We start from the raw sequence: 14398 nt of genomic DNA, 5'->3' as shown, positions 1-14398 counted from the left end.
CCTCTGGTGAAGAAATAAACATTTTTAACGTGTATCTAAAGCACAATTAACATGCATATCCTAGCCATCAACAGATGTATGTTTGTTTGTCTATTTATTTATTAGATTTATATCCCACCCTTTCTCGCAGCTGGAGCCCAGGGCAGCAAACAAAAGCATTAAAAGCACTTTAAAACACCATACAAAACAGACTTTAAAATATATTACAACAAAACAACCATTAAAAACATATTAAAACAAAACATCTTTAAAGACACTTTTTAAAAAAACTTTAAAACATTTTTTAAAAATGGTTTAAAAATATATTGAAAAGCAATTCCAACAGAGACACAGACTGGGATAAGGTAATAAATCAGTTACCTTCCCTGCATGTTCTTTTTCAATATTAATGAAATTCCAGAGGGGTAGACCTGTTAGTTCTCTTGCAGTAAAGATAAAAAAAAAGTCTTGTTACACCTTAGACAAAGTTAACCAAGTGGTTAATGGCCCATCAGAAAGCCATCTAGGGCTAAAATACAAACTGTGCCTACTTAGAAGTAAGTCATTGAATTCAGTTGTTCTTACTCCCGGGTAAGTAGGATTAGGACAGCAGTTTTATAGTTCAGTGTAAACTTAATCCTGTCTTTTTCTCTCAGTCAGACATCAGGAAAGGACAGTTTAGCATCCTGTTGATATTTTAGTGTTTCCTGGATTGTGTGAATTCTTGCGGGCATATTAAACATTTTACAGGCACTCTAGTGCCAGAGAGAGCCAGTGTGGTGTAGTGGTTAAGGTGTTGGACTACGACCCAGAAGACCAGGGTTCGAATCCCCACATAGCCATGAAGCTCACTGGGTGGCCTTGGACCAGTCACTGCCTCTCAGCCTCAGAGAAAGGCAATGGCAAACCACCTCTGAATACCGCTTACCATGATAACCCTATTTGTAGGGTCGCCATAAGTCGGAATCGACTTGAAGGCAGTCCATTTCCTAGTGCCAGTGCAATGCCACTGGTATAAATCCTTTTTGTAATGCAATATTTTGTTTCATAAATGTGTGTTGTATACAAAAAATGGTCCTGTGTGTGCATCTGCTGAAATATAATGTTCAAGCTAATTTTTGTTTTATATTGTATTGATGATTATCAAACAAATAATTTTTCACAATACTGCTCAGTTAAAATTGATTACAGTATGTGTTGCATACTTGTCTAAAAGTTAAAAAGAAAGGGAAAAAATGAAAAATTATACAGTTATTAAACTTAAAGTTCTCAAAAGGAATCATTTTTAATTATTTGGAGTCATTTTTAAAGAAAATAAAAGTAATATTCACATTAATATATAACAGAAGCAGTCTGCGTCTGTGTTGGAATTACTTTTTAAGATGTTCTTAAAGCTTTTTTATTAAGATGTTTTTAAAGATGTTTTGTTTTAATATGTTTTTAAAGATGTTTTAATACATTTTAAAGAGAACCAGTGTGGTGTACTGGTTAAGGAGTTGGACTACGACCTGGGAGACTAGGGTTCGAATCCCCACACAGCCTTGAAGCTCACTGGGTGACCTTGGGCCAGTCACTGCCTCTCAGTTAAAGTGGATTCTATGCTCTTGCACAACAAACCAGCCCCCCCCCGAATCACACCGAATTTGGGGAGCAAGAAAAGTGAAAGTGTGGAATAATGGCGATGTCAGGCACCTTCATATAACATCTGCACAGTTTGAAAATGCAACAAAATTTTGTGCACAAACTATGTATGCTCAGTAAACAAGGCGCCTGGAAGAGTCTTCTGTCTGATTGGCTTATTTCTCCAGCCCTGTCCGCCTCTCCAACTTCCCTTCTATTCAGCACCAAAGTTCCCCTCTATCCAGCACTGGTTATGCCTCATCTTGAATACTGCATCCAGTTCTGGTCTCTGCACTTCAAGAAGGATGCAGACAAACTGGAACAGGTTCAGAGGAGCGCAACAAGGATGGTCAGGGGACTGGAAACAAAGCCCTATGAGGAGAGACTGAAGGAACCGCATGTTTAGCCTGGAGAAGAGAAGACTGAGGGGAGATATGATAGCACTCTTCAAGTACATGAAAGGTTGCCACACAGGAGGGCCAGGATCTCTCCTCGATCATCCCAGAGTGCAGGACACGGAATAATGGGCTCAAGTTGCAGGAAGCCAGATTTCAACTGGACATCAGGAAAAAACTTCCTGTTAGAGCCATACGACAGTGGAACCAATGACCTAGAGAGTAGTGGGCTCTCCGACACTGGAGGCATTCAAGAGGCAGCTGGACAGCCATCTGTTGGGAATGCTTTGATTTGGATTCCTGCATTGCGCAGGGGGTTGCACTTGATGGCCTTATGGGCCCCTTCCAACTCTACTATTCTATGAACTCAATGAAAGGGCCTCACATAGAAAGTGTTTGTGGGAATTGTTGGCAACTTATTCTGAATCATGAAGCCACTATGTAGTTCTACACCTCTTTCGTTATTGTTGTGGCATGGGATTGAGGTATTTATAAGTGGATTATTTCATTGTGCTTGGACCCTGCCCTGTGACTGAATTCAGTGAAGGGAGCGTTGCAAATATTTCCAGTAAGTTAATAATGTAGGGCGGGAATCTTTTTCTTGCCCCCAGAAGGCCATTGAAAAAACCGACTGTACACATGACTCAGAAGAGGTCAGCGTTCCCAGAGGGGTGGTCTGGAGAGAGCAAGGGTGACCTTGAAGTGTACAGATGGCCCTGTGAAATTAGGCAGGGGGTGCGTGGGGTCCCAGGCCACAAGGTCTCCATCGCTGGCCCATCTAGTCCTAGTCATCATGGCTCATAGCCACAAATAGCCTCATTTTCCATGGATATATCTGCTCTTTTAAAGCTATCCAAGCTGGTGGCCATCTCTACATCTTGTGGTAGTGAAATCCATCATTTAGCTATGCACTGTGTGAGGAAGGACTCTCTTTTTTTCGCTTGTCCTAAATCTTCCAACATTCTCAGTTACAGACTGAGAAAACAATATAACTCATTTTCATTCACTGGCAATCACTCGTGGCCGAGTAAGATTGTCTTCCAAGTTAAGGTCTTTAACGGTGGGTCCGTAAGTGACTCTGGAGGCCAATCCTGAATCCACACAGCCTCCCTCAGTGAGGCCATAGGTTTCCAGATGGAAGATGGTCGCAATGAGGATATGTTTGACGTATCTTCCGTTTAGCTCGTTTGTCCCGTTCGCCCTGTACTCGTGCTTCTTTGAAGTCCACAGCACCTTTGATAATAGCCAACCTCCATTTGGGACGTTCATGGGCCAAAACTCCCCAGTTCTCAATGTTCATGTTACATTGTTAAAAAAAGAAAAAGCGAATATGCTCATGAAGCATTTTATACAATTATTTTATTGTAGTATTTATTGATTCCTTGTAACCTGCCTTGGGAGGGTTTACATCTGTCAGAGTTTGGCTTACACCCCAAAAAGGCAGTCTAGTAATTTTAATTATGATGTCAGATTTGGGGGACACAGAATCTTTCACACCCTTGAAAGCAAACATTCAATACAGGGCTTCAAAAAATATTCAGCTTGTTATGTGAGAGTTCTCCACTAGGTGGCACATTAGGTATTAATGTTTGGACCCCAAAGATCACTGTCTGCAATGCTCAAGCATGTTTTGGCTAGGAAATTCAAACCATCAAAGCCTTATTTGTCTGCACACAGATTTCCTCCCAGTGTCAAACTCCCAGGAATGTAGAGTAAAGGAATGCAGCTGGTAGAGTGGAATCTTCAGCAAGGTAAGACATGCCCAGAGACAGTGGCCAGTGGTCCTGCTTGGAGTGATTTCCAGTTTTTACAGCTGTGAAATGTTAGTGGGCATCCCATAGCTGTCTCTCAGTTGCTGGCTGTCTCAGGAGCCAAGTCTGTTTGGCCTCCGTTCAAACCCCCAACAGGCTGCTTTTACTCTCCATCTGGGAAAGTCACCAAGACCTGGGGAATCTGACATACTAGGCTTTTAGTAAGCTAATGAAGGGAAACTGCCTTCAAGGGCAATCCACATTTGGGGATTTCTTTTGTGAAAGACTCTTCTCCAAACCCCTTCCCTCAGAGCCTCTCCCCAGTTTATCAGCAAAACTCTTGGTTTGAATGTTTCTATTGTGAATTGCCTTTTATTAGAGTTAGGGCGGGTGGGTGGTATATATACATAATTCAAGATTTCCAGGCTGGAAAAGACCCCTTGAAGGGCCATTGTTTCTCCAAGAACAGACCTCTTAACTATTGGCTGTTATTTGTTTATTCATTTGTTTGTTTATTTATAGCGTTTGCCACCCCCTCCCACCCACACTTTTTGCCAAAAAGGCACTCAGAGCAGCTTGCAAAAAAAGTCATTTCTAAGGTAGTCCGTCCCCTCCCAGGCTCACACTCTAAAAAGACGTGGCACTCAAGGAAAAAGGGAGGAGGAGGGAGGAGGGAGAAGCAAGCTCAGCCACAAGTTCTTCAAGTTGCAGTACTGTAAAGCGACAGCCAATTGTAAGTGGCTGCCTTGCCCTTAATAAAAAGCAGTCTGTCCCTGGCAGAACGCTCCCCCACCCCGATCAGATCCAGGAGCAGAGCAGGTGATGCCATCCAGGCCAGGAGGACAGGGCATCTCTTGCAGCTCTTCCCACAGACAAGTAGCTGCCTTTGATGGCAGTTAGAATCCTCACAGAAAGGGGCTTGATGGAGTTAACCCCCCTCCTTTGTGGGTGTCGGTTCTAGAGGGGCTAATGCTCTCTCTGATGCTCCCTCCGCTTAGGAACCTTGGCGCAAATCCCCGTGATGTCCAAAACAGCCTCCATAATTTAAATGTACGGGGACAGAGGAAGCTGCCTTAGACCGAGCCAGACCGTTGGTCTGCCTAGCCCAGTGCTGCCTGCACTGACTGGCAGCAGCTCTCCAAGGTTTCAGGCAGGGAACAGCCCTACCTGGAGATGCCAGTGAGGACCGAACCAGGGGCCTTCTGCGTGCAAACCAGGTGCTCTGCCACACTGAGCTGCCCACGGCCTTCCCCGCTGGAGCCCTGCCTGTGTGCCTTCCTTCCACACCCCCAATTATAAATCACATTTTCAGCACTGGAGTAGAGTGAGGAGGGGCAGGGCCGGCGGACTGCTGGGCAGCCGGCCAGAATTTAGGAACGGCAGAAGACGGAAAAACGCGGCTCTTGCTTCCAGGAGAGGCTTCCATTGCCCTTTCCCCCCATCTGGTTTCTATTCAGCTCATTCTCTTTCTGCTGCTGCGAAAGGCTCTGGTCTAATGGCTTTCTCAGCCGAGGGCGAGATTCCGGAGGAGGAGGAAGGGGAGCATGATGCGCTGGCTGGCTGACACAACCTTCGCTCCATGGGCTTTGGAAGGGGCTGGCTCTGGAGGGGTGGGGGAAAGAGTTCAGCTCCTAGCCTGAGGGAGAGGAGGAAAGGGAGAGGCGCTTTGCCCAGGAGAGGAAGATGCTGCTGTTGTGGCTTGTGGCGGCCCTCCTGGCTCTCTCGCAATGTGCACAGGCAGAAACATACACGTCCATGCTGAGCATCCAGGAGGCGCTGGCGACTGAGAGAGAGCTCCTTCGCGCCTTGCACACCTACCTCGAAGAGGAGGCCAACAGGCTCAAGGACCTCAGGAGGTAAGGACGGGTGCTGCGCTTGTGGACGTTAGCCACGGGGCGGCCAGCCTTACCTTTGGGGCGCACGAAGGGTGCTGTGCCCGCAGAAGGCCCCAGTTTCAACCTCCACTTAAAGCAGGAGTGGGGAGACCTGTGGCGGCCCTCCCGGTGTTGCTGGACTCCCATCAGCCCAAGCCAGCATGCTCAATGGTCAGAGATGATGGTGGGGACGGAACAACATCGGGAGGGCCACACATTCGCCAGCCTGCAGTTAAAGGTGCAAGGCTAGGGGAAGGGACTGGAGGTCAGTGGCAGACAGGGGTGTAGTCGTCCGGGATCTCAGGAGGTCCTAGCCCAATTACTTTTTGGGGAGCACAGTCCCAGCAGGACCCCTGTGTCTCCAGCGTCCTATGAGCCAATCAGCATGAAATAAGAATGTGGTAGCCACTAATAAGAGCCTTGTAACATGTTTCCTTGTCTTTTCAGATGCAATCAGAGTGGAAGGAGGTGAGTCAGCCACTGAGAAGACTCTTCTCAGTACCTAACACTCCTCTTTCATGCTGATTGGCTCCTAGGGATGTCTGTTGTTGTGGAAGAAGGCATTAACAAGGATCTTATTCTCAACCCCACAGCAAAAAAAAAAAGGCTGTGGCTCACATAAAGGGACCCAGCACTTCTGAATTTGCCACTGCGCTACTAGTGCAGAGCATCTGCTTTGCATGCAGAAGGTCCCAGGTTCAATCACCAGCATCTCCAGGTAGAGCTGGGAAAGACACCCTGGCTGTAATCCTGGAGAGTGGCTGCCAGTCAGTGTAGACAGTAGTGAGCCAGATGGACCAAGGGTCCTACCTGGCATAAAGCAGCTTCCCATATTCCTAAACCAAGCATTCCCGGTTTTGATCAGGCTGGCTTGCTTGCCAATGAGGGTTGCTTCCGGACAACCTGTTTATTGAGCATTGATCCCGATTTGTTTGGGAAGTTAGATGTTGCTGACTATTTAATGAGAATTTATTCAGATTTGCTTGAGGAGCGATTAGGCAATGTTGCATCAAGCAAGGTCTGTCCCACACTTTCTGGTGCATTTTCCCATTAATTTCCTTATTGCAAAAAGTCTGATCTTTTGGGGAAGTGGGTTTGTTGCACAAGAGCTCCAATAATCTTTAATTGCACAACCTGAATTTGCAGGTATGCGCTTGAGTCCCACCCAAAAATAGCGAGAATCTAGAAGCACCCTTTCTCTAAAATATTTCATTTCAGACCTCAATAGCCTCCAATAAATCCTTTTTCTATGTTGTGCTGTGTATTCCCAAACAGGGGGATATTTAATTATTGTTGTGCTGTGTATTTGCAAACAGGGGGATATTTATTTATGTATTTATTTATTTATCCCATCCTTATTTATTTATTTATCCCACCCTTCCTCCCTGAAGGACCCAGGGCGGCAAAGAAAAACACTAAAAACACTTTAAAATGTTTAAACAAGAATGTTTAAACAAAAACACTAAAGGCACTTTAAAATATCTTAGAAACAAAAGACTTTAAAACATATTAAAACAAACAAACAATTAATTAATTAAACTTCTTAATTATGATATTATGATAACCCAGATTTGTACTGGGGCTGATGGAAGTTGCAATTCAGTGAGAGCCAGAGTTGTGGCTGTAGTGGTTAGAGACTAGGACTTACTGCAAAAAAAAAAAGTCCAATCTTTTGGGAAAGCGGGTTTGTTGTTCAAGAGCAACAAACCATCTTAATTGCACAACTTGAGTTTGGATTGAATCTGCCCCAAAATAGCGGCAGTCTAGAAGCACTCCAGGAGTTTCTCTTCTAACTGTCCCTCCTCTCTATGCCTTGCACTTAACAGGAGCTAGATCCACCACAACAGGTGCCCAAAATATGCCACTTAAGGCAGCACCTTGCCCAGCTTCATGCTAGAGCCAGCCACGAAGATGTCAAATTTTTCAAAGACATATTTTAAGGATTTTGCTATGCGTTTTTCCATGGATGGGTGTGGAGAAAATAAATCCTCCATGAAACTTGCATTTCTGGATTGGGAACTTGGCAAGTGGGCATTGCAATTTGAAGCACAGTTTTGGCAAATATTCATGCTTCTTTTTGTAGATATTGGCTGTGCAACGTATAATGCGAAACGCAAACTGTTTTTTAAAGGGAAAGTAAGCACAAGTCCCACACACACACACTAAGAAAATGCAGTCATAAAGAAGATGGCTTTCATAAGTAAAAACATATTCAAGGACATAGACTTCCCAAATTGTGGTCCGTGGACCACCTGTGATCCATGAGCTTCATTTAGCTGGTCTGCAGCATGTCAGCATTGAATATTCACATTGGTTTTCATTCAGTTGTATTTTAATTGCTTCTTTTATTGCTTATATTATATTTTACTGTATTACAATTTGAAGTCTACGGCCTCCCAATTTCCCCCCAACGGCCTCCATTTCCAGCTGATAGAGGATCTCCAGCAGACCAGACCAGGGATGGTAGTGGAACTCCCTACCACCGCAATGAGGAGACTTTTGGACGCAGACCTTCCTCTCCACCATGGGGGATGGAGGGAGGTGCAGAGGACCCAACATCCCCTTCCCTGGCCTCCCCAGTAGCTTAGGATTGCTGCCTCAGTCCCACCCACCCGTGAAAGTTGACCCATGGGGTGGGGGGAAGTGGTCTGTTTGCAGCACCCAGCAGGATCGAACCCTCCATTCACCAGCTGATGAGTGGAGGGTTCAATCCTGCTCGCTGCAGGGGGATGCTTTGCCGGTGCATTCCGTGCAAGGAACACTCTGGCAAAGTCAGACCCCAGGAGGGCTGAACCATCAGCTCGCCAGTTATGCGTCAAAGCATCTAGAGGGCACCAGGTTGGCGGAGGCTGCCTTCCACCCAGGAGTCAGAGCTGTTAGCAGCTCATTAATGATGACGAGTATCATTCTTCATGTCTTTGTCTGTCTCTCTCTTCCCCCCCCCCCCAGATTCTACAGGAAGATCCAGGCCGTACATCAAAGTGTGGGCAGCACTCTGGTTAACCCTTTATTGGCCTACACACTCATCAAGAGATTGCAGTCTGATTGGCTGAACGTGGTGTACAGCTCAGAAGCCAGCGACAACAGCCAAGGTACGTTGGGTGCAAGGACAGCACATGTGGCACTGTAGGGCATGGCCTCAGAAGTGCCATGCTAGGTCAGAGACGCGCCATAGCTCAGTGGGTAGAGCATCTGTTTTGCATGCAGAAGTTCAACCCTGGGCAGCATCTCCAGGTAGGCCTGGCAGAGACCCCCTGCCTGAAATCCTGGAGAGCCGCTGCCAACCAGTGTAGGCAATACTAAGCTAAGCAGAGCAATGGTCTGACGCGGTATAAGGCAACTTCCTGTGTTCCTAAGTACTCTGTCTGCTGCCAACCAGTGTAGGCAACAGTGAACTAGATAGACCAATGGTCTGACTTGGTATAAGGTACGCATACGATGCACAAAATAAAAGCAGAACAAAATTTAATACACGTTTTATAAACCCAGCATAAGCTCACTACTAGACTTCTACGTACAATTGCAAATCAATGCCCATATATAACAAAATACAGAATACTGGAGAGCAAAGGCGTGAGCATTTCTTGTTGCTGGGGCTCTTACCTAGGCAGTAGTGTAGTGGCAGATTCAGAAGTGCAGGGTCCCTTCACGTTCGTCACAGCCATGCTGCCTTCCCACTTTTTTTGCTGCAGGGTTGAAAATGAGATCCTTGTTAATGTCTAGGAACCAACAAGCATGAGAGAGGAGAGTGTTAGCCCTAAGAAGACCCTTCTCAGTGTTTGACTTGATTTGGATTCCTGCACTGAGCAGGGGGTTGGACTTGATGGCCTTATAAGCCCCTTCGAACTCTACTATTCTATGACTCACCTCCTTTCTCTCTAGTTGGCTCCAATTAGCAGGAAAGGACAAGCAAGCATGTTAGAAGACTCTTCTCAGTGGGTAACACACTCCCCTTTCATGCTAATTAATTCATAGGATGCTGGAGACACAGGGACCCTGCTCCCAAAAAAGTAAAGGGTCTAAGATCCCTTGTGATCCCCCACGACTACACCCCTGTACCTAGCTCAGGTGCCTACTGTTCTCCCTGGCATTTCAGCACTGAAGAATGGCTACCAGAGACTGGAAGAGAACCTGCCTATCTTTGAGGACCTGGAGGGGGCTGCCCAGGCAGTCATGCGCCTGCAGGATGTCTATTCTCTGAGCGTTAAGGGGCTGGCCAAAGGGAAGTTCCAGCGGATTAGCAACATTCCCCTCCCTGAGATCTACAAGCCCAGCCAGGATTTCTCTCTGTCTGCTGACGACTGCTTCCACATTGGCAAGGTGAGTGGACGCATACAGGCTGGCAAGGCGGCTGGGCTGGAGGAGAACCAGTGTTGGCATGGGGCAGTTGGGCACGCATCGCTCGCGTCTTGCCCCAGGCCAAATTACAAGCAGGCAACCCGGCGCTGGACCCAGGGGCTGCCAGGCCTGGGCAGAGTCTTGGGGTGAAGGGAGCAGAGCGGCTGGCCCAGCATGAGACAGACGGGCTGCCTGGCACTCCTGCTTTCTCCCACGCTGATCCAGGCTGCCTTCCCAGGCTTCTGAAGTGAGAAATCACTCCACTGGTTTTAAGTTGGCCGCCTTGTTTCATCCGCTCCTTTTACCTGTTGACATAGCTGACTTTTATACTGTGTTTATGGATATGTTTATGGATATGGGTATTTTATTTATTTCTTATTTTTATTTATACCCCGCCCTTCCTTCCAGCAGGAGCCCAGGCAGCAGCAAACAGAAACACTAAAAACACTTTAAAACATCATAAAAAGACATTAAAATACATTAAAACAAAACAACTTTAAAAACATTAAAAAAAACACTTTAAAAACATATTTTAAAAATTTTGCTTTGTAAATTAATTTGATATGTTTTTTTATTGTACCTTGTGTAATCTACCTTTGAGATGCTTTAGATAGTAAGCGGTCTATAAATGGAAATAATAATAACAAATCTTATCGGTATTGTTACTGTGTATTATTTGTTCTCTTTTGTTTATGTGTTTTTTCCCATCGTGGAATCGACATGGCTCAGGGGCAAGGACCCTCAGGACTGGGCCCCCCAAATGTGGCCCTCCACACCTCTGTGTGTGGCCCTCAGGACTCTCCCTGGGCCCTGTTCACACCCCTCACTGGCCCTGTTCACACCCTCCTAGAGTGTTTCTGTGTGGCTGGAATATGTCCTCGAGCTCTGATCATGCCTTTTGCCTGACTGGAAGGGGGGGGGTTGTGTGAGTGTGTGTAGAAATTAGCCTAATTGTACAAAGGTAAAATTTACATCTGTTGCCCCGCCCAGTTTGCTTCTGGCTCCACCCATTGGCACGTGGCCCTAAGAAGGTTACCTAGCAGGGAATGCGTTGGGTTGAGGATGATTCCCCATGGCTGATCCAGAGGAACACAGGAAGTTGCCTTATTCCAAGTCAGAATCTGGTCACACCGTTAACTCTTATATTATTATTATTATTATTATTATTATTGCCCACACTGACTGGCAGCATCTCTCCAAGGTTTCAGTTCTGGTCGCCTCATCTCAAAAAGGATATTCTAGAGTTGGAAAAGGTTCAGAAGAGGGCAACCAGAAGGATCAAGGGGATGGAGCGACTCCCTTACGAGGAAAGGTTGCAGCATTTGGGGCTTTTTAGTTTAGAGAAAAGGCGGGTCAGAGGAGACATGATAGAAGTGTATAAAATTATGCATGGCATTGAGAAAGTGGATAGAGAAAAGTTCTTCTCCCTCTCTCATAATACTAGAACTCGTGGACATTCAAAGAAGCTGAATGTTGGAAGATTCAGGACAGACAAAAGGAAGTACTTCTTTACTCAGCGCATAGTTAAACTATGGAATTTGCTCCCACAAGATGCAGTCATGGCCACCAGCTTGGATGGCTTTAAAAGAAGATTAGACAAATTCATGGAGGACAGGGCTATCAATGGCTACTAGCCGTGATGGCTGTGCTCTGCCACCCTAGTCAGAGGCAGCATGCTCTGAAAACCAGTTGCCGGAAGCCTCAGGAGGGGAGAGTGTTCTTGCACTCGGGTCCTGCTTGCGGGCTTCCCCCAGGCACCTGGTTGGCCACTGTGAGAACAGGATGCTGGATTAGATGGGCCACTGGCCTGATCCAGCAGGCTCTTCTTATGTTCTTATGAGTCTTCTTTTGCAATTGAACTTGGAGATGCAGGGGACTGAACCTGGGACATTATGCATGCAAAGCAAATTCTCTGTCACTGAGCTACAGCCCTCTTCTTATAGTGTGTTAATAGTATTTTTGATAAGACAAGTATTTATTTATTTATTGTTAAATTTATATCCTGCTCTTCCTCACAGTAGCAGACCAGGGCGGCAAACAAAAACACTCTAAAACATCATAAAAACAGACTTTAAAATAGATTAAAACAAAAACATCTTTAAAAACATATTAAAAAAAACTTTAAAAACATCTTTAAAAGATATGTACACTCCTGGTTCTGACTAACACTGCATATCGCATAACAACAAGAAGATTGGGGATTACCTCCCCTTCAACATTAGATGGGCGGGCACTGTCTCTGTTGCCTCTTTGGCACCTGCTGAAGACCTTCCCCTTCAACAAGCCTTTTAAGTAGAGACCTTTCCCTGTCTGCATCTGTGCTGGAATTGTTTTTATGATGTGTTAACATGTTTTATTGTCACTTGTGTGTTTGCTACCCTGGGCTCTTTTTAGAAGGAAGGGTGGGATATAAAATCAATCAATCAATTAAAACAACAAGGTGCTTCCGGAATAGGAGCATAATATTGCTGATGAGGCTTTCGGATATCATAAGCAGGTTGCTAACAAGGAATCGTTTTCCCCACATTGAAAAGGTGAATCCGGATCAGATGGGTGGAGGAGCTGGCATTTTGAAACCACCAACGTCGTGTGCAGACACCTTCCTTCCACAATAAACCCCCTTTGGGAAGCACCCATAGTCTCTCCAGGTTTTAGGGGGCCCTCCTGAGCCATGGGTCCTCAAGCTCCTCTGTTCATGAATCACAGCAGGCTTACCTGGCTCTCGGAGCAGCAAATTCCCCACAATGCCCCAGGGCGACACCAGGCAGCATAGGCATGTTTCCCAGCAGCAAGACCTCCTCCTTCCTTCTGTTCTCGCCGCCTCCTGTATGGTCTTTAGGGATGGGTGAGAATTTCAATTCAGTTTGTATTTCAAGCAGAATTTATCAAATTCGCACTTTCCAAAACAATATGAGAACTGAAATACAGCCGTCCTTCAAACTCCGCATTTATTACCATTTTAGGATGCAGCTTGCTAATTAAACAATATTTATAAAATGCATATATTAGGGGAAAGTGTGCATAAAAATGGATACATGAGTGAAAATAACATGCAGAAAGGCATGGTGTGATGAGAAATAGCTTACAAATGTGTCCCTTTGTCAAAATTGCCTACAAAAATGTGTTTATTTGAAGGAATTCGTGTTAAAATAGTAGAGAATTTTCATGAGGAATTTTTTGTAAAAAAAATTTGCAGATCGCTGTAGGAATGTTGAGAACTGAATTTAACATTAGGAAGGTGAGAAAGTGAGAGAACCAAAATGGACAGATCTTCCCATCACTAGTGGTCCTTGCCAGAAGTCTTACGGCTTCCAGTTTCTTCCAGGTTGCCTATGACATGGAGGATTACTACCACTCCATTCTGTGGCTGGAAGAAGCTGCCAGCCTCTTCCGGGTTTCCTATGGGAGCTGGAATGCAGAGGATGAGGGGAGCCTCGAAGATGCTCTGGACCACCTGGCCTTTTCTTATTTCAAGGTAAGCCAGACTGGCACATGGGAGCTGCCGTTGACCGAGTCAGGCTATCTAGCACAGTATTTTCTACACTGAATGGCAGCAGCTGTCCAGGGTTTCAGCTGGGAGGGTAGGGATCTGCAAGAATACCGCCAATTCAGATTTGGGACCAAATTTCCCACTAATTTGCTTTTTCTCTGTCGTTGCAGAATGGATTTATAGCAAATTTTCCGTGGCTATTTTTGAAAACTTTTTTAAAAAATCTGCCTCTAAAACATGATATTAAGAATTATAATTTTATTTACATTTCCTTTAAAGCTATCAATATTTCCTTTAAAAATATCAACATTAATATCATTATTTTTGAGGAGAGGGAAAAACAGATTGGTAAAAGCCGCAGCTAGTGGAGAAAGGACTAACTTGAATCGATACCGGCCTGTTACATTGATGGAATGCTTTTGAAGTGGCACTGTCCAACAGATCCCATCCCTATATGGGGGTCTTTCCAAACCCTCCCAGGGGTTACCAGGGACTGAACTTTCCTCATGCCAAGCAGACACTCTCTGTCTGAGCCACAGCCCTTCCCCTAAGAATCAGAGACAGATGCCATGTACACTGAACCGAATTCTTGGGTCCAAGTTCAATCCATGCCACACTTCCTCATCCTGCCTGCATCGCTCCTCCTATTATCCCTGCCCATCCATCCTGCCTTGCCCCTAGAAGACTAAAGTCCTGCTTTGTCTTCTTCTTACAAAATCGCCAGCTGGCTTTGGAAGAAGGGCCCAGGTTCAATCCCCAACATCTCCAGGTAAGACTGGAGGAGACCCCTGCTGCCATTCAGTGTAGGGAAAGGACACTTTTAGGGAAAGGACAATAGCTGAATGGCACGTTCAGTCCCCAATGGCATCCCCAGGTAGGGCTGGAAAAGTTCACCTGTCTGAAACCTTGGTGAACCTCTGCCAGTCAGTGTAGACCATTCTGAGCTAGACC

The 14398-nt window shown here is 45.6% G+C and overlaps 1 protein-coding gene across 2 annotated transcripts in view; it reads left to right on the top strand.

Moving 5' to 3' along the window:
• Window positions 1-5145: 5145 nt before the first annotated feature.
• The window catches only part of P4HA3 (prolyl 4-hydroxylase subunit alpha 3), a 33395-nt gene continuing 24142 nt past the window's right edge, over window positions 5146-14398 (top strand). For both annotated transcript variants that reach the window (XM_061629645.1, XM_061629646.1), the window contains exons 1-4: window positions 5146-5601; window positions 8569-8711; window positions 9716-9939; window positions 13283-13432. In XM_061629645.1, the coding sequence (XP_061485629.1) occupies window positions 5429-5601; window positions 8569-8711; window positions 9716-9939; window positions 13283-13432 (690 nt within the window). In that variant the 5' untranslated portion in view covers window positions 5146-5428. The remainder of the gene's footprint in view (window positions 5602-8568; window positions 8712-9715; window positions 9940-13282; window positions 13433-14398) is intronic.

This window comes from Rhineura floridana, chromosome 5, assembly GCF_030035675.1.
Source record: "Rhineura floridana isolate rRhiFlo1 chromosome 5, rRhiFlo1.hap2, whole genome shotgun sequence".
Lineage (NCBI taxonomy): Eukaryota > Metazoa > Chordata > Lepidosauria > Squamata > Rhineuridae > Rhineura > Rhineura floridana.
Note: the sequence above shows the minus strand (reverse complement) of the source record. Positions and strands in the feature narration are given on the sequence as shown.